Source organism: Lepidochelys kempii, chromosome 7, assembly GCF_965140285.1.
Source record: "Lepidochelys kempii isolate rLepKem1 chromosome 7, rLepKem1.hap1, whole genome shotgun sequence".
Lineage (NCBI taxonomy): Eukaryota > Metazoa > Chordata > Testudines > Cheloniidae > Lepidochelys > Lepidochelys kempii.
In genome coordinates, this window is record NC_136386.1 from 51452369 (window position 1) to 51470205 (window position 17837).

At 51.5% G+C, this 17837-nt stretch overlaps 1 protein-coding gene across 10 annotated transcripts in view; it reads left to right on the forward strand.

The window, feature by feature from the left end:
* The window catches only part of IP6K1 (inositol hexakisphosphate kinase 1), a 124718-nt gene that overhangs the window by 49183 nt on the left and 57698 nt on the right, over nt 1-17837 (forward strand). For 2 of the 10 annotated variants that reach the window (XM_078853761.1, XM_078853762.1), the window contains 5 exons: nt 3566-3782; nt 11980-12190; nt 12878-13062; nt 13625-13800; nt 14816-15551. In XM_078853761.1, coding sequence (XP_078709887.1) covers nt 3641-3782; nt 11980-12190; nt 12878-13062; nt 13625-13800; nt 14816-15325 — 1224 coding nt within the window. In that variant the 5' untranslated portion in view covers nt 3566-3640 and the 3' untranslated portion in view covers nt 15326-15551. Of the gene's footprint in view, nt 1-3565; nt 3910-11979; nt 12191-12877; nt 13063-13624; nt 13801-14815; nt 15552-15641; nt 15712-17837 lie in introns of those variants that run through there. The other 8 variants (XM_078853759.1, XM_078853760.1, XM_078853763.1 and 5 more) reach the window with 8 other exon arrangements.

The following is a 17837-nucleotide window of genomic DNA, read 5'->3' on the forward strand; positions in this document are numbered from 1 at the left end:
CTAGACCTTCTTCAGGGAACATCTTTCTCTCTTCACATACCTGTGCTGTAGGGAGGCAAGGTGGAGGCTAACGTGCTCCATCCAGTCTGCTGGGGAAGAACTGCAGCCTGTGACTTGATTACAAGAAACCCACATCAGAGCTGTGACAGAACCAAAGTCCTACCTTGGAGGGGCGATGGAACTGTTTGTATGGTGGGGATGCTGAAAGCTGTTGAACCCTGTATATGATGATAGCCATGCATTTGGATGCTATTATGTCAATGCCCATTGCTTTGTCTGGTACAGAGGTGCTGACAGGACCTCACACTGCAGAATGCTGGGAATATAAACTTCTCCTAGGCACCATTGAGACTGCAGGAAGAGACCCCAAATAACTCCTGCCTCGTTCTGCTCTAATCTGTGGCTGACCTCCAGCGCACCGCACCATCTTGCCCCTCTGCTGGTCTCCTCTTTGTGAAAAGGCAGTGGATGGAAACATTAGAAAATTCTACTCCCCTTTTCTATGTGGTTCAAACCCTTGACCCACTTCCAAGAAACACCACAGGGGCTGTCTGCACTCCACAGTTATTGGCACCTGGGTCTGAGCACCATGCTTAGCCTCATCCAGGTTGGAGCATCCCTACAGCACAGACCTACCCACTTTACTGTGCCTTTACTGTGTCTGTGCTTACCTGAGTGTCTCTGGGGGCATATCCCATAGTTCTTTGTGCTGAGACACTCTAGGATTCTTTCCCAGTCCGTTGTGTCAGTTGCAGGAGAACTTGTCTGTCCTCTGGAGGGAAGTTGTGGGAAAGGTATTGCAGGGCTATCAGCATGTGAGTGAGGGGTTTTTTTTGTTTGTTTTTTTTTGCCTGCATTCTCACCACAAAGGGGGTGGTTCCAGCCTGAGTTGAACTGGAGCCCAGGTTCTAACCTGGCTCACTAGCTGGGCCAGCTAGCCTGGGCATAAAGTACCTCCAAACCCAGCTCCAAGGGTCTTATGCATGGACAGAGGGAGGGTTGGGCTAAGACCTGGGAAAGATTCCAACTTAACTGTGTAGTGAAGGCAGAGAATGGCAGGCAGGCCAGCCAATCTGCCCCATCAGCATTTCTCAGGGAAGAGTCCCTCTTTTCTTTATATGACTTCCTTAGTTCTGCAGCACCCATGGGCGTGCAAGACCCTTCACAAACAAATTAAAGGAGCAGGTCCCTGCCTCAAAAAGCGTCTGATCTCAGAGATTCCAGGGCTAGAAGGGACCACTGATCTAGTGCTGCGGTGGGCAAACTTTTTGGCCTGAGGGCCACATTGGGAAATAGAAATTGTATGGCGGGCCATGAATGCTCACAAAATTGGGGTTGAGGTGCGAGAGGGGGTGAGGGCTCTGGTTGGGGGTGCGGGCTCTGGGGTGGGGCTGGGGATGAGGAGTTTGGGGTGTAGGAGGGTGCTCTGGGCTGGGACAGAGGGGTTAGGAGGGGGATCAGGGCTGGGGTAGGGGCATGGGAAGGGATGCAGGTTCTGGCTGGGGATGCAGGCTCTGGGGTGGGGCTGGGGATGAGAGGTTTGGGGTGCAGGAGGGTTCTCTGTGCTGGGATCAAGGGGTTTGGAGAGCAGATGGGGGGTCAGGGCTGGAGCAGGGGGTTGGGGCATGGGGAGAGGCTCATGGGTCCAGGCACCGAGCGGCGCTTGCCTCAAGTGGCTCCTGGAAGCAGTGGCATGTCCCTTCTCTGGCTTCTAGGTGTGAAGTGGCCCCCGACCCTCGGAGTGGGGCCATGCCGTGGCTTCCAGGAGCCGCGTGGTACGGCCCCTGACCCAGCACCCCAGCTGGAGCGCCGGAGTGGGGCTGAGCCGCGTGGTGCGGCTCCCAACCAGGCTCCCCAGCTGGAGCTTGTGGGCCAGTTTAAAATGGCTTGCGGGCCGCAGTTTACTCACCCCTGATCTAGTGTGAGCCCTTGTATAGCACAGGCCAGAGAGCTGCCCCATAATAATTTCCACAACAGAACTTTTAGAAAAACTGCCCATCCTAAATTAAAAATTGTCAAGGATTGTTCCAGTGGTTAATTACTCTCACCATTATAAATTTACACCTTATTTCTGGTCTGAATTTGCCTAGCTTCAACTTCCAGCTAATGGAGCAGGGTCCACATGAAATTCCTAAGCACGCTCAAACTAAATGTTCATGAGCCAAGCCACTAAGGCGGGATCTGAAGCAGGATATGCTTTACTGGGGAGATCCTGCCATGCATAAGGGGCAGCATGAGAACGCAGGAGGCATGTAAGGGGATGCTGACTGCTGGGCGGTAGAGGCTGGGAATGCTGGCAAGCTGGGGTTAATGTTGCAGTCAGTTACTAGATCACTGAGGTACGGCAGCACTAAGTTAGGAAGGGCCATGGGCTTGTCTCTACTGTCCATTTTGTTGTGAGCAGAGGCATCTGTGGGACGTAGACTGAGGTGGTCAGAGTGACAAGCCAGCAAGGCAACTTGAGCAGCTGCGTTCAGAATGGACCCGAGGCAAGCAAGGTGTCGTATTGGGGGCCAGTGAGGAGGGGCTGCAGTAGCCATGGTGTGAGACATTGAGGGCTGGGGTGAGAGTTTAGCTGTGTTGGCGAAGAGAAAAGGCCAGTTTCAGAGATGCTGCTTTTTCTTATGCAGCGGGATTTGGACACGGCCTGAATATGTGGGTCAAGAGGGAAGGCCGAATCAGAGAGGTTACAGGGCTGAATGACTGTGGGGATGATAGTGTCCTCAGGGAGAGAGGAAGCTGAGAGGCTGGGGAGTGGGGCACACAAGCAGCTCAGCATTGGCCACCTGGTCAGGTGAGGCAGGGTGAATGGGGGGCTGTGCTCGAAGCTGAAGCCAAGGAGCTTGAAGAAGATGATTAGTGGAGCTGGAGGTGCCAGTGGAGAGAGTGGATGGGGAGTGATGTAGGCAGGGATCGGGGCAGGAGGATGCGGCCAGAGGCTGTGTTTTGGGTGGTAGCGTGTGCCATTGGGAGGGCAGGCGCGGGAGGTTACAGCAGTCCTCACTGGAGACTAACTAGGATGGTAGCAGTTTATCAAAGATAAAGTTGGATCCCAGAAACTTGGTGGCAGAAATAGCAGGATTTGGATTCCTGAAGGAGTTTTCTGTGTATTTGTGCTACTCTTAGTGCTAGATATTTGCGGGGAGGGTTGGCAAAGGGGGGGTGTCTCCCTCATAATGTATGCTGCAATTGTGACATCACTTTATTAATGGCAAGATCCATTAGCACATGGAAATAACTTTCTAAGTGGAATCAAAATACTAGATTTCTTCCAGCCATCACTTGATAAACCCCTGTGGGAAAGTCCTGCTAGCCCTGAAGAGTCAGAGCATATGCTGGACGTGGGGGTGGGGTGGGGAGCTGGACATTTTTGATCCAAATACTAATAATAGCGAGTGTGTGCATCCCCGTCCATGCGGGCAGGGCTACAGGTATGGTTGAAGGATCACCTTTGCTTCATTAGTAGAAAACTTGTTGGACTCTGTGGTAAAAGTTACTAGGGAGACAGGCCAAACAGTGAGGTGAGAACAGCTCTTTTCTCATAGGATTCTCCATTGTTTTGCAGATCAGAACAAGACTAATTCCTGGGATTTCTCAGCCGTGGCTGTCTGCCTCTCGTGAAGCTGCCCCCTCCCAGCCCATGCGGCTCTCCCCATGCCCCAAGCGTGCAACTGGTGCCGAACGCAATGTGTGTTTGTCAAACCATGGAAGTGGGCAAGTATGGCAAAAATGCCAGTCGAGCCGGAGAGCGAGGGGTCCTGTTGGAGCCTTTCATTCACCAGGTGGGCGGCCACAGCAGCATGATGCGCTACGATGACCACACTGTTTGCAAGCCCCTCATTTCCCGAGAACAGCGCTTCTATGAGTCCCTGCCCCCGGAAATGAAGGAGTTCACGCCTGAGTATAAAGGTGAGCCCCAGTGCTGCTGCACAATGTAGCTTCCCACTCTGTGGGGCTCCTGCAGCTGGGGGCAGGTTCTATTTGTCATTCCCTTCACTTCTGCTGCTCTCCACTGATATGATGTGAACGGTGTGGTGGGTAGGGGTGTTCTCGGTCTGTGTGTACAGGGCTGAGCATGTGGCGGCTGATCAAGGAGATAATTTCAGTGCCATGCTTCATTCTGAGAAGAGTCCTGAATTAGCTCCTGACTGAGCCATGTTCAGTGTATGTGGAGCAGCCGGAAAAGTCCTGTTTTGAACCCTGCCCAGATAGCCTCAGAAGGCTCATCCTCTCACTCTTCACATCAAACAAGGAAGTTGTTAAACGGAGGTGATGGGTGCCTCTTTATACAGCTGCATGCCGAGTGTGCTGGGTTCCAGCTTTCGTTGCAGGGAAATGAATATGGAGGTATCACCAGGGTGAAGACCCTGCTTCCGGATGGCTAACAAAAGCAGAACTGAAAGTGCTGCTTCCTCTGAGCTTCCCCTAAGCTCTCGGCAGCGCTCAACACTGTTCCCCACGGCACTCAGCACTGAGTGTAAATAGAACAGTGAAGTCGGTACCTTTGCTTTCTGGGCTTGACTGTATCAGCTCTTTTCAGTACTCTGGTTCTTATGGGGTTCATCTATGGGAACAGATGTGTGGAAAATATGAACAAACTGCCAAGGCAGATGTTCTGAATCTGGTCCTAAAAATGTGCATTCCTGGTTTTCCTGACCTACTTGCTGTTTGTGAATATTCAGGGGAATGGGGGCATTCGGTGGCAGCAAAGCATGTTGAGCTGTCACCCCCTCAAAGCCTGATCTGCTTTGCAGGTACCCTGCCTTCCTATAGACGTGAAACGACTCTGTCTTGGGCGGGCTGAGCTACATCTGTGCCAGAGTAAGGCAGTTAGATACGCTCCCCGGAGGAAGGACCTTTTCCTCTTGGCTTTCCTCAGCATTACCATTACCGCAGTCTGGATGCGGGGACTAGGTCCAATTTACAGATTCACCAGGCACTCCATGTCCGAGTGCGCTGGTGTGTGATTCATGATAGTACGTTAACGCTTGATGGGTGTCTAGCTGGTCGTCCTAAAGAGCTAGTGAAATCTTTACCCCTCTTGTATGTGCCACATTTGTCACTGAAAAACCATTCACAGATGTGTCAGAGCGTGCAAACGTTCACTTGGAACTGAGTTTTCTACCCCTCCAAATGCAAACAGTCTTTAGGAGTCACCGGGCTGACCAGGAGCACCAATAACTTTTCAAAGTGACCAAAAACTAAAACTAACTCTGGTTTAGTCTTCCATCTCCAGCAGGAAGTGATTTGTGGGGCCATTGGGATATGAGGAATTGCCCTTCCCTGTGGCCAGGCTTGGCAGAGTTAGATTTGCATGTATGTAATTTCAATGGAGGAGGATGTTTGTTTTTAAGCATTTTTAAAATTTGTATCAGTTTAAATTTTCCTAGTTGTGGGAAATTATAGGGGAGTCAGACATTTATTTAGTGACAGTAGACATTGAGGTTCAAAAGGTTAAAGTTTTATAACCATTCAAACACGCACTGTCAACATCAGATGTCAGACTATCCAAAGGAAATAGCCTTACATCAAACGCAAAGCTCTTAAGCAACTGTTTCTTACATTGCTGAGCTATAAATGTCTATGACTTTGGATGGAAATATATTTTCATTGGTTTGTGTGTTTAGGGGAAACGTAAAAACCATCTCCTTCCAGGCCTAGAGGTAGGTCACTACAGGTCACCTCTTCCAGCCTCAGGTGGAAGCTTGAGTCGAGACCTGTGGGGGAGGGAGGTTCACAGCAGGAAAAGCATCACCACTGGCACATGTCAGTACAGCTCACTCGAAGCTACTCCCTCAAGCCAAGGGGCAGGACTCCTGCCAGCTAAAACTCCTCATTTCCCTCACTGCCCACTTCTCCTCCCTCCACCCCCACTCTGGTCCTCTGCCTGGCCCAGGCTCTTTGGGGGGCACATGCTCTGCATGGCACATGCAGACTTTGGCTTCTCTTGTCCCCTTCCTGCCTGCACACTAGGTTATCCACTTGTTACCATAACTCCATCAATTGACTGCTGCACGACAGGCTTCCTGTTCCTCATGCCCCTCAGGGGTGGGAATCCAGAACCCCAGGCTGATATGCTCAAAAGCTGGGAGCTGCTGCCATAGTCTGCCCAGGTACCCCCAGAGAGTGTTAGTGTGCCAAGGGGAAGCAGGCAAACTTACAAACATGGGGCATACCCTGTTCAGGTGCTGCTTCTCACATAGTCATGCATGCCTCCATGAGGAAATCTTCACCTGACATGCTGGACACTGGGCTGGCTTCTCTGTGATTGTGCACCTGGTAACGAGGCAGCCAGTTGACAAATGCAGACAGCTCCCAAAAATGTGTCCATTTCCCTCCCTTTTTATCAAATTTTGAAAAATTTCACCCAGCTCTGGAAACAGGGAGAGACAGCTCAAGATGTGAGTGCAAACTCTCCTAGCCAGCAGCGATTACTGTCCTGTTAGGACTTCTACACAGGCCCCAGCCAGAGTGCCGCTTGGCAGTCTGAAGAGGAGCCCTGAGTTGGAGCTATACTGTGACATTCCCACTTCTTGTTGCCATCCCTGCAGAGTGGAGTTACTGTTGGGGGATTCCAATTCTTAACTGGGTATTTCCGGAGTCTATAAGTTTCATGGTTTTCTCCATCTTGCACTAATACACTCTCTGGGACATGTGGGGAGATTAGGGGCATGTCCATGCAAGTGATACTGTGCAGCAAATTGGGTTGTAATTCTGCCATGCTCCAGCCTGCTGCAGTGCCAAGTGGCTGCGCGGGCTCAGCCGCCACGGCACTAACAGCTGTCTCATGCACTTTGCTGTCTCATGCACAGGCTGAAGCAGCATTACAGTAGAGTTCCCTTGGGAACTTTTAATGCACAGCAGCAGGTTCACCCAGACAGTTAGTGTGCAGCACGCTGGAGCGCTCTAGATTTACACCCCAGCTTGCCGTGCAGACATTGCTCAGGTAGACGTGCCAAAGTGAGCAGCTCCTGACTTTCTAATGCCTGAGTTGGGGGCTTGGAGTCCAATGCCCCAGTGGGCACCGGGAGCTTGACTGCTCAAGCCACAACCCACCAGGGAGAACTTGTATACACAGTGGCTCTTAAGGAGACATCCTTAGCAATTGCTGTGGACAGTTGTTGCATCAACCCCAGCTCTAGCTGCAGGTCTGCACCCTTCCCTCAACACCCCCAAAGCACCCCTGGAGCACGGTAGCAGGGGACTGTGGTGGCCTGTGCATGGAGGCTGCCTCAGGTTCAGGAGTGCCATGACTCACAGTAAGATCACAGCTCCAGGAATGCCAGCTCAGTAATCGACTCGGTGTGCCCAGGTGCAGCCCAGCAGCGGCTCTCCCTACAAACCTTAGAAAGCGCCTCTGCCTTAATCATAGAATCATAGACTATCAGGGTTGGAAGGGACCTCAGGAGGTCATCTACTCCAACCCCCTGCTCAAAGCAGGACCGATCCCCAACTAAATCATCCCAGCCAGGGCTTTGTCAAGCCTGACCTTAAAACTTCTAAGGAAGGAGATTCCACCACCTCCCTAGGTAATACATTCCAGTGTTTCACCATCCTCCTAGTGAAAAAGTTTTTCCTAATATCCAACCTAAATCCCCCCCACTGCAACTTGAGACCATTACTCCTCGTTCTGTCATCTGGTACCACTGAGAACAGTCTAGAGCCATCCTCTTTGGAACCCCCTTTCAGGTAGTTGAAAGCAGCTATCAAATCCCCCCTCATTCTTCTCTTCCGTAGACTAAACATCCCCCGTTCCCTCAGCCTCTCCTCATAAGTCATGTGTTCCAGTCCCCTAATCATTCTTGTTGCCTTCTGCTGGACTCTTTCCAATTTTTCCACATCCTTCTTGTAGCGTGGGCCCCAAAACTGGACACAGTACTCCAGATGAGGCCTCACCAGTGTCGAATAGAGGGGAACGATCACGTCCCTCGATCTGCTGGCAATGCCCCTACTTATGCAGCCCAAAATGCCATTGGCCTTCTTGGCAACAAGGGCACACTGTTGACTCATATCCAGCTTCTCGTCCACTGTCACCCCTAGGTCCTTTTCTGCAGAACTGCTGCCTAGCCATTTGGTCCCTAGTCTATAGCGGTGCATTGGATTCTTCCGTCCTAAGTGCAGGACTCTGCACTTGTCCTTCTTGAACCTCATCAGATTTCTTTTGGCCCAATCCTCCAATTTGTCTAGGTCCCTCTGTATCCTATCCCTACCCTCCAGCATATCTACCTCTCCTCCCAGTTTAGTGTCATCTGCAAACTTGCTGAGGGTGCAATCCACCCCATCCTCCAGATCATTTATGAAGATATTGAACAAAACCGGCCCCAGGACCGACCCTTGGGGCACTCCACTTGATACCGGCTGCCAACTAGACATGGAGCCATTGATCGCTACCCGTTGAGCCCGACAATCTAGCCAGCTTTCTATCCACCTTATAGTCCATTCAGCCAGCCCATACTTCTTTATCTTGCTGGCAAGAATACTGTGGGAGACAGTGTCAAAAACTTTGCTAAAGTCAAGGAACAACACGTCAACTGCTTTCCCTTCATCCACAGAACCAGTTATCTTGTCATAGAAGGCAATTAGAATAGTCAGGCGTGACTTGCCCTTGGTGAATCCATGCTGACTGTTCCTGATCACTTTCCTCTCCTCTAAGTGCTTCAGAATTGATACCTTGAGGACCTGCTCCATGATTTTTCCAGGGACTGAGGTGAGGCTGATTGGCCTGTAGTTCCCAGGATCCTCCTTCTTCCCTTTTTTTAAAGATGGGCACTACATTAGCCTTTTTCCAGTCATCTGGGACCGCCCCCCGATCACCATGAATTTTCAAAGATAATGGCCAATGGCTCTGCAATCACATCCGCCAACTCCTTTAGCACTCTCGGATGCAACGCATCCAGCCCCATGGACTTGTGCACGTCCAGCTTTTCTAAATACTCCCAAACCACTTCTTTCTCCACAGAGGGCTGGTCACCTCCTCCCCATGCTGTGCTGCCCAGTGCAGTAGTCTGGGAGCTGACCTTGTTCGTGAAGACAGAGGCAAAAAAAGCATTGAGTACATTAGCTTTTTCCACATCCTCTGTCACTAGATTGTCTCCCTCATTCAGTAAGGGGCCCACACTATCCTTGACTTTCTTGTTGCTAACATACCTGAAGAAACCCTTCTTGTTACTCTTAAGATCTCTTGCTAGCTGTAACTCCAGGTGTGATTTGGCCTTCCTGATTTCACTCCTGCATGCCCGAGAAATATTTTTATACTCATCCCTGGTCATTTGTCCAATCTTCCACTTCTTGTAAGCTTCTTAATCTACCAGAACTGGCACAGGGAGCCAGAATAGGCTTCGGAGGCCCCACAGCCAGTATCCAAATTAGCTGATTCGACTCCTGGGCAGCCCTTATGAGTCTCCAAAAAGCTGTGGAAACCCCAGTGAGCTCCATGCTGGTGGGGGTGACCCCAGCAGCTCACAAGGCAGGTAGTTCTTGTGCCTGTTCCCTCCCTCTCGCTGCAGGATCTTAATGCCTCCCAGCCACTTCTGGCTGTACCCAGCCAACACCCAGGAGAGGTGGGGAGCTGTTACCCCCTGTACAGAGGGCCTGAGGCCCAGAGAAACAAAGGCCACCTCCAAACATTTTGGTCTAAGTTACTTACCCAGCATCACATAGAAAGTCAGTCAGGGCCTGCATTCAAACCCAGCTCACCTGGGTCCCAGGCTAATGCTTTAGCAATGTGACCAAACAGAAAGTAACTGTCACCTTAACTGAACTGGCCATCCCACATAACTCAACCACTGACCCAGCTACTAGATAAATAACACGGGAGTGGTGGTCTTATTTAGTCTGCAGAAGAGAAGAGTGAGGGGAGATTTGATAGCAGCCTTCAACTACCTGAAGGGGAATTCCAAAGAGAATGGAGCTAGGCTGTTCTCAGTGGTGGCAGATGACAGAACAAGGAGCAATGGTCTCATGTTGCAGTGGGGGAGGTCGAGGTTGGATATTAGGAAACACTATTTCACTAGGAGGGTGATGAAGCACTGGAATGTGTTACCTAGGGAGGTGGTAGAATCTCCATCCTTAGAGGTTTTTAAGACCCGACTTGACAAAGCCCTGGCTGGGATGATTTAGTTAGTGTTGGTCCTGCTTCGAGCAGGGGGTTGGACTAGATGACCTCCTGAGGTCTCTTCCAACCCTAATCTTCTATGATTCTGTGATCAGGATTCTGGATTAGGGGCTCAATTCCTGACCTGTACAAGACGTGTGATCCAGTGGTTAGACAGGATAGACAAGCAATAGATTTAGCACATTCACTTCCAAAGGCAACGTGGATGAGACCTGGGTTCTTTCCCTAGCTCTACTGGAAGTGACCTGCAACCTCAGTTGTTGTATCTCTAAAATGAGGCAGTGGGGTAGGATAGCTGCCTGTTCCTACAGTAGGGTATGGGACCTCAGTAAAAAGGGCTGTCTGTGTAGGGCTCAGAAATATTATCAGCAGCCAGTGGAATAGGAATCTTGAACTCATGCGGGGTCCCAGAGCTGTCATGGCTTGCAGTTCCCTGATTGCATCTATGCAGTATTGCTACAAGCTGGGTAGTGATTGTGTGTGTACAGCCGGACACAGTCTCATGGAGCACTGGAACAAGTCATTTCTGGAGCTGAAGACTAGCTCTCGCTGGGTGCAGACCAGGGATAGGAGTGTTGTGTGAATCTTTCCTCCTGTTCTCTCTCTCTCTCTCTCTCTCTCGGGACAAAAGCCCTATGTTTGATAGGGCTGTATCACAGCAACCTCTTGACCAAATGCCCCCACATTTGCATTATGAATTCTCCCGAGTCCTGAACTGCCGTGTCCATTTTCAGTCAATCTGATTTAAATAGGGTTGAAAACTGGGCTTTAAACAGAAACCCTGTTGTCACTATGGAGTTGCTAGCATAACTAGGATAATTCCCAGGACGGGTGTCTGGCATGTGCTTCCTCTGCTAGCTTCCTCATGCTGCTGAAGGGTAAAATGTCTGTTGTAACAATCCACCCCAATTTTGGACTGCAAAAACCAAGCCAGGAGACCAGAGATCCCAAGTAGAAATGCTTAATTCACTATCATGGATCCTTCTCTTGGTTCTCCAGTGATGGGCACATGGCTACTATTGCTTGCTGTCACAGATAGGCACTCATTTAATTTAGAAATACAAAAAACTACATTAATGTTTTTTACGGAGTGAATTAGAAATCTGAATTGCTGATGACTTCTTCGAGCAAGAGCTCTGAGGAGTGCTGTTCGGAATGCCTAGGTGAATTTCCTACCTGTCCTCCTAGAAGAGGACCAGAAAAGCGCCTTCCTGAACTGGAGACATCACATAGATGCGTCCATAACTAGTTGGAGTGACCATCTGAGAGACGTTGCACCGAGTCTCCCTTGGGCCCCTCCAATGGCAGTGTCAGTTGAGGAGTCACTAGCATTCGGTTTAGACCACACCTTGAGCCGTGGCTTTCGAAGATGCAGAGAGGCAACACTGCCTCAGCAAACAGACTGCTGGGTGCGGGGTGAACCTTGCCTGCATTAGCTGAAGCGCAAGCTGCTGACGTGGCAGGAGGATAAGAGATGAAACTTTCAGGCTTTCTGTAAATTGAGGATGATGTGTTGGTGGGCTTCCTGTGACTGCTGAGGCTGCCCTGCCTGTAGGCGTTCAGCCACCATTGCCATGCCCTCCTCTGCGGGGCTAGGAACCCCACAGTGATTGCTACGTGTTCATACATCAGTGCCAGTAGCTGGGTGTGGTAGTTTGTTTGAGGAATTTTCCCTTTGCAAGATCCTCGTGCAGGTTGCAGCATCTCAGATCCCTTCCTGTAGAACTGTTCCACGGTTCTAGGTTTGTACTGGTGCTGTCTGCTTTCCCTTCCCTGCTGACAGCTCTTACACTGCCAGTCACAGACATGCACAGCTACCCCTTGAGGGACTGCTTGGATTGAGATAAGCTATCTCTCTCTGGTAGGTGTGGTGTCTGTCTGCTTTGAGGGAGACAGTGATGGCTACATTAACTTGGTAGCATATCCCTATGTGGAGAGCGAGGCCTTGGAGCAGGATGACATGCCAGAGAGGGACCAGCCTCGGCGTAAGCATTCCCGCAGGAGCCTTCACAGATCCAGCAGTGTTGGTGAGCACAAGGAGGAGAGACCCAGCCTGGCCAATGACAACTCTGAGAGGTAAAAGGACGGGGGCTGGGAACAGTGCAGACTGCAAGCACACCACTTCGTCATCCCTCGGTCAGCTCTGGGGCTTCCTGGCAGAATAGCTTTCCCTTGCACTCCCCATGTCGTACAGTGACTGGCCCCAGGAAGTGATGCAGTGCAGAGCTTGCTGGAGTGTGGTCCCTGGCTCACTTGTCAGTGCGCACACTTGGCTGTCACACACTGCCCACTTCTAGGCAGCATCTCGTCCCAGTCACTGGCCTGGTCCTTCCCTCTCTGAGATATGCTCAGGCTGGAGCCACGAGGCCCCTGGGGACTAGCTGCCACTGTGGCACATTCTTGAAGGTCCCTGGGGCAAGCTCTTTGCCTGCTGGGGTGATCTAGGGGAAGGTTCCCCTTTCAGCAGCCTGTGCCCTCCACTGATCCTGCTCCTGCTTTGTGCAGATAGGCCCCCTCCAGCATGGAGGCTCTGCTGCAGGCTCGCCCTGGAAGAATTGCTTGCTTTCACTGAGACTAGAGACTGACATTGCTGGGTTGGAGGTCCGGGCGTATAACAGGAGAGGGGATGGGAGGTCTGGTGATGGGAGGTCTTGCCAGGAAAAGGTATTGGGGTCTGGTGCTGTAGTCTAACTCCTGGCTGTGACAGATTAGCTATCTAGCCAAGGACTCCCTAGCATGCATGTGTTCTCTTCTTTGTGCCAGCAGCATCCAAGAGACAAAGAGCCCCAAGGTGGAGCTGCACATCCATTCCGATGTTCCGTTTCAGATGCTGGATGGGAACAGCGGCCTGAGCTCAGAAAAGATCAGCTACAATCCATGGAGTCTGCGCTGCCACAAGCAGCAGCTGAGCCGCATGCGATCGGAGTCCAAGGACCGAAAGCTCTACAGTATCCTCCAGAAAGCAGAGCCAGGGCAGCTGGCTGCGTCTGCCAGAACATTGCCAGCAAAGGCTTCCCACCTCTGCAAGGAGTGACGGGCACCTCGCCCTTGGCTAATGCTCAGAGCACACATTCCCTTTGCCATCAACACAAGCAAAACCAGCTGGGCCAAAGACTGGGGCCCCTCTTCCATTACTCCTTCCATCTGTCCCTGCAGCAGTGTCTGTCCAGGCACCTGGGAGGATTGTCAGGTTTCTGCCAAGGACACTGGCAGTGCCTGCTGGCTAGGTGCCACCTGTATCACCAGGTCATGTCTCCCCTTCTGGTCCCTCTGACAGAGACTGGGCTCATATTTTCCTGCCTGGTACTACTGCCTTGTGGGCTCTCTCCTTTTCTCCCTACTGGGCTTGTCGTATTCCCCTCTTCTTGGCTGCTGTGTCCCTGACTCCCTTTTGTCCCCTTGTGCCCACTCCCCAGAGTGTGTTACCGCTCCAGGAGTCCCCAGAGAACTTTCTTGGTTCCTGGTGGTTGGCAGCTCTGAGAGATGAAATCTCCTTGACATGTTTCTTAGAGTTTCTTTTGCTGGAGAATGTGGTGCACCATTTCCGATTTCCCTGTGTGCTTGACCTGAAGATGGGGACCAGGCAGCATGGAGATGATGCTTCTGAAGAGAAGGCTGCTCGGCAGATGAAGAAGTGTGAACAGAGTACCTCAGCCACGCTGGGCGTGAGAGTCTGTGGAATGCAGGTACAATATCCCAGGGTTTGTCTGGGGTAGCCTGTGGCACAAAGACATCTTCCCCACTCCTCCTCGAACATCCCCAGCCACTAGGGGAAAGTACAGCAGGATAGTGCTTTCCACTGGGCAGTGTTCCTGTGACACTTCTTCCTTCCCAGCCCCTTGACAGCTTGCCACCAGTTGTGTGTTCCAAAGAGTGCATGCTGTTACACATCACTTCCCTCTCTGTTCCACTGGAATGAGGGAGTCTATAACTTCTCATGGGGTGGAATGGGCCATGGCCTGCTTTGCACAGTAACCAAATGTACTGAGTGTTCTAGAGAAGTGCTAAAATCCAGCAAGCCTAATTAGTAAGGAGCCTAGCAATTGATGCCTATTCCAGCCAGATCAGTGGTACCTGTGGCCTGGGTCTTGTTTCAGTAGCATCTCACACACAGTCACAGGCCACTTGTGGCTTCCACGTGTGTGTGTGGGGGGGGGGGAGGTCCTTTCTTCCCTTCTGGGTATGCCCTGAATCATAAGGAATGAGTGCCCTTGTACTCCTACTCTGGCTAGTGTGATGGGGAGATGCCCTGGTCCTTTTCTGGAATCTGATTCTGCAGCAGTGAGTGCCACGGGTTAGTCGTATGCCATGCTGAGGGGCAGACCCTTCTTAGCAATCCCTCCATTCCATGTGGCTCAGCTGCTGACACACTCAGCACTGATCCATCTGGTCATGTGTGAAGATTCTCCCCACCCCACTACTTTGGACACACTTTGCTGTGCTCACAGATGTGCTGCTCTCTGCTTCTGGAAAGGGAAACCCAGCCTGGGCAGCCTTCAGTATCCCAGGCAGTGTGAGAAGGGAAGTGCCAGCTTGCCTGTAAGGTTTCCAGGAGCACCAAAAGTATTACAGACCTGCCTGCTGCTGAGTCTCAGGAGGTCCCCTCAGTGTCACACCATAGGGCAATCCAGTCTTTCTATGTAACTGTGTGTCACTAGCACTTCCCATGCTTCCCACCTAACATGAGCTCTGGTATTCTAGGTCTATCAGCTGGACACAGGACATTACTTATGCAGAAATAAGTACTATGGCCGTGGTCTCTCCATCGAGGGGTTCCGTAATGCCCTCTACCAGTACCTCCACAATGGCCTAGAGTTGCGCAAGGACCTCTTTGAGCCCATACTCGCCAAACTCCGGAGCCTGAAGGCTGTGCTGGAGAGGCAGGCATCCTACCGCTTCTACTCCAGCTCCCTCCTCATCATTTATGACGGGAAGGACAATAGGGCAGGCATGTTCATGGAGCGCAGGGCAGAGATGCGCCTAAAGCGAGTGGACACCTCTCTCCCAGAGAGCCTGCAGGATGACAGCAGCACAGAGCCCAGCCCCTCCGCCCTGCCCAAGGTGGATGTGCGCATGATTGACTTTGCACACAGCACGTTCAAAGGGTTTCGGGATGACCCCACTGTGCATGATGGACCTGACATGGGCTATGTATTCGGGCTGGAAAGCCTAATCAATATAATGGAACAGATGCGGGAGGAGAACCAGTAGGCCTGGGCTGTGCCCGTTCATTCCTACCCTGGTGGCGGGAGCAGGAAAAAGCAAACAACTTTGGTATTCAGTGGTTCGTTTGCTCCCTTGTTTATAACTGTCCCCTAGGCTGGAAGAGCTGTGTGAGGAGTGTGAAGATCTCTGCCGTCCTGCTGCCCGTGTGGTTCTGATTCCACTGGCCTTACCTTCTGGAGGAGGCTCCCAGGGGCTCCACTGGATGATGGGCTTGCTGCTGTTGTGCATCGATCTCTTCATTGTGTATGCATTCTGGAAGGAGGACCTGGCCACAGGGAAGAGAGGAGTAAGCCAGCCCTTCAGGGTGGAGATGAGGGTTCCGACTGGAATTCCACTGCCTCTGCTTCCCAGAAGTCCCAGCAGAGCCTTTGGTTTGAACCTCTTCTGTCATTTGGAAAGGGCGTTCATTGAAATGAGCCAGAAATATCTATGGGGGCTGATGGGCGCAGCACACTCATGCTGTTTCCTATGGTACCAGCTGTTTGGTGCAGCTAGCCCTGCCCCAGGGGTGTGATTGATTTGATTGGGGTGTTACTTTATGATACGACATTTATCTTCTCCAGTTTGGGCATTGTGGCAAATCATCCCAAATGGGCAGGAATAAATGACCAAACAAAACCCATTGCAGAGCTGCAGCAATGGGTAAATCACCTTGCCCCAGTTGCTGTGGGGTCAGTCAGGGAGGCTTTGCTACCACCCCTCGCCACCATCTGCAGCTGGCAGAGAAACTTGTGCAGGGCTGTGAGGGCAGGCCAAGGATAAGCATGAGGTTCCTGTGCGATTGACCCTGCCTTGGTGCATAGATTCAATGAGAGTTCAGCTAACTGGCCGGCAGTAGTGTTGACAGCAAGTGAATTCACTCCCCAGCTCTTCCACTGGAGTATATCAAGCTAGTCCCAACCTCAATGTTTGTATAGCATAGGCACAGCAGCTGGGATGGGCGTGTCTTCTGAGCCACATCCAGACCTGGCACTGCAGCACAAGACTGTTGTCTTCTTTGACTCCTCCCAGGGCAAGGCTGACCCCTTCCACACTCTGGAATAGTCCGTCATACTCCCTGGGGTGGGAAAAGGGAAATGGCTGAGGGGACGGGGTTTCAACCTTAGCTTGGAAGGATCCTAGTGGAGTTAATGAGGAAGAAGAGTCTTAGCTGAACTGACGGAGGGCTTCAGGCTGTCCCCATCATGTTGTCTATTGAGCCCCATGCTGGAGTTGCTCATTCGCAGAAGTGCCCCTTCTGTGGGTGGAAGTAGCTGTCTGGCTGGCATGGTGACCCCCAGCTGGAAGCACTGCCATCACTACCTGGCCTACCCTCAGGGAGCTGATATCTGCTGGCTTGTGTTAGAGTTGGATACAGCTAAACATTACTTGGCTATGCTCTGGCCCTATTCTCCACTCCCACTAGTGGATTTCTGTGCTGGGGACTTGAATGACAGCAGGGAAAAGAGGTGCTCTGAGCTAAATGAAAGCATCAGGTAAATCAGCTACATGAAAGCCTGATCGAAGCTGTCCAGTCTCCAAGCTGAGGATGGACACGGTGCCTGTGGCTCAGGGTATTCTGTGTCAGAGGGATTCTCCACCTAGATGTCATTTCCATGGCCCTGAGACTAGCTCTTCTAACCCAAACTGTCATCTGCGGGTGAGGGGGCATTGCCATCTGCGGTTGCTGCAGAGAGTGCAGGATTTGGGGCCGTTGGGTCTCAATCCTGTTACTGCTAGTTGGGGGGAAGAGGGGAGCAGTGCTTGAGTTTGTGCTAAAGCTTAAGACTGCCCTGTCTCTTTAGTACTCTTCTGAGCTTGGTTAAAGCCCATGTCCCCCTCAGGCCTTGCAGATGGGGGCTGGACTCTTGGCCATGGCATTAGCATTTGTTAAGTTACTCCTCCCTCCACGTCCATGAGCTCTTCCTCCCCAAGCAGCTGCTAATGAGATTTTCTCAGTGGCCAGGACACAGCAGTCAAAGGTGGGCTGCTGGAAGCAATACAGTTATTTCCATGGTTGAAGCAAAGAAGTCCAAGTTAGCTGGGCAGAAATGCATTGAGGTCCTTGTGCACTGTGTCCAATCAAATCCTAGTCAAATGGCTTGCCTTCTTCACTGGCCCTGCTATGGCAGGTAGCGCTAATGCGAGGCATTTCACACCAGGGAGGGGACTCGTCCACATATGGTTGCTTGGTCTTTCAGCATTCCCATTGTCCCCTATTCTGGGTATTGTTGAGGGAAGCGGAGATATGTGTTACAGTTCTCGTGTCTCCCATTGGATCCTGCACTGAAGTCCTAATGCTGAGTGTGGCACCTCAGCCATCCTGGTGAGGCTTGTACGTTGGCTTTGGTCCAGTACCAACCTGTATTACATCCTGGATCCAAGGTCACACCGACATAGCTGGACTGTACGGGAGATCTTGTCTGTACACCAGTCTCCTCAGTCATAGTGAGGTGTATACACAGATCACTAGCAACATGGTGCGTTCCCTGTTTGGCTTCTTGTGATTCCCCTTGCA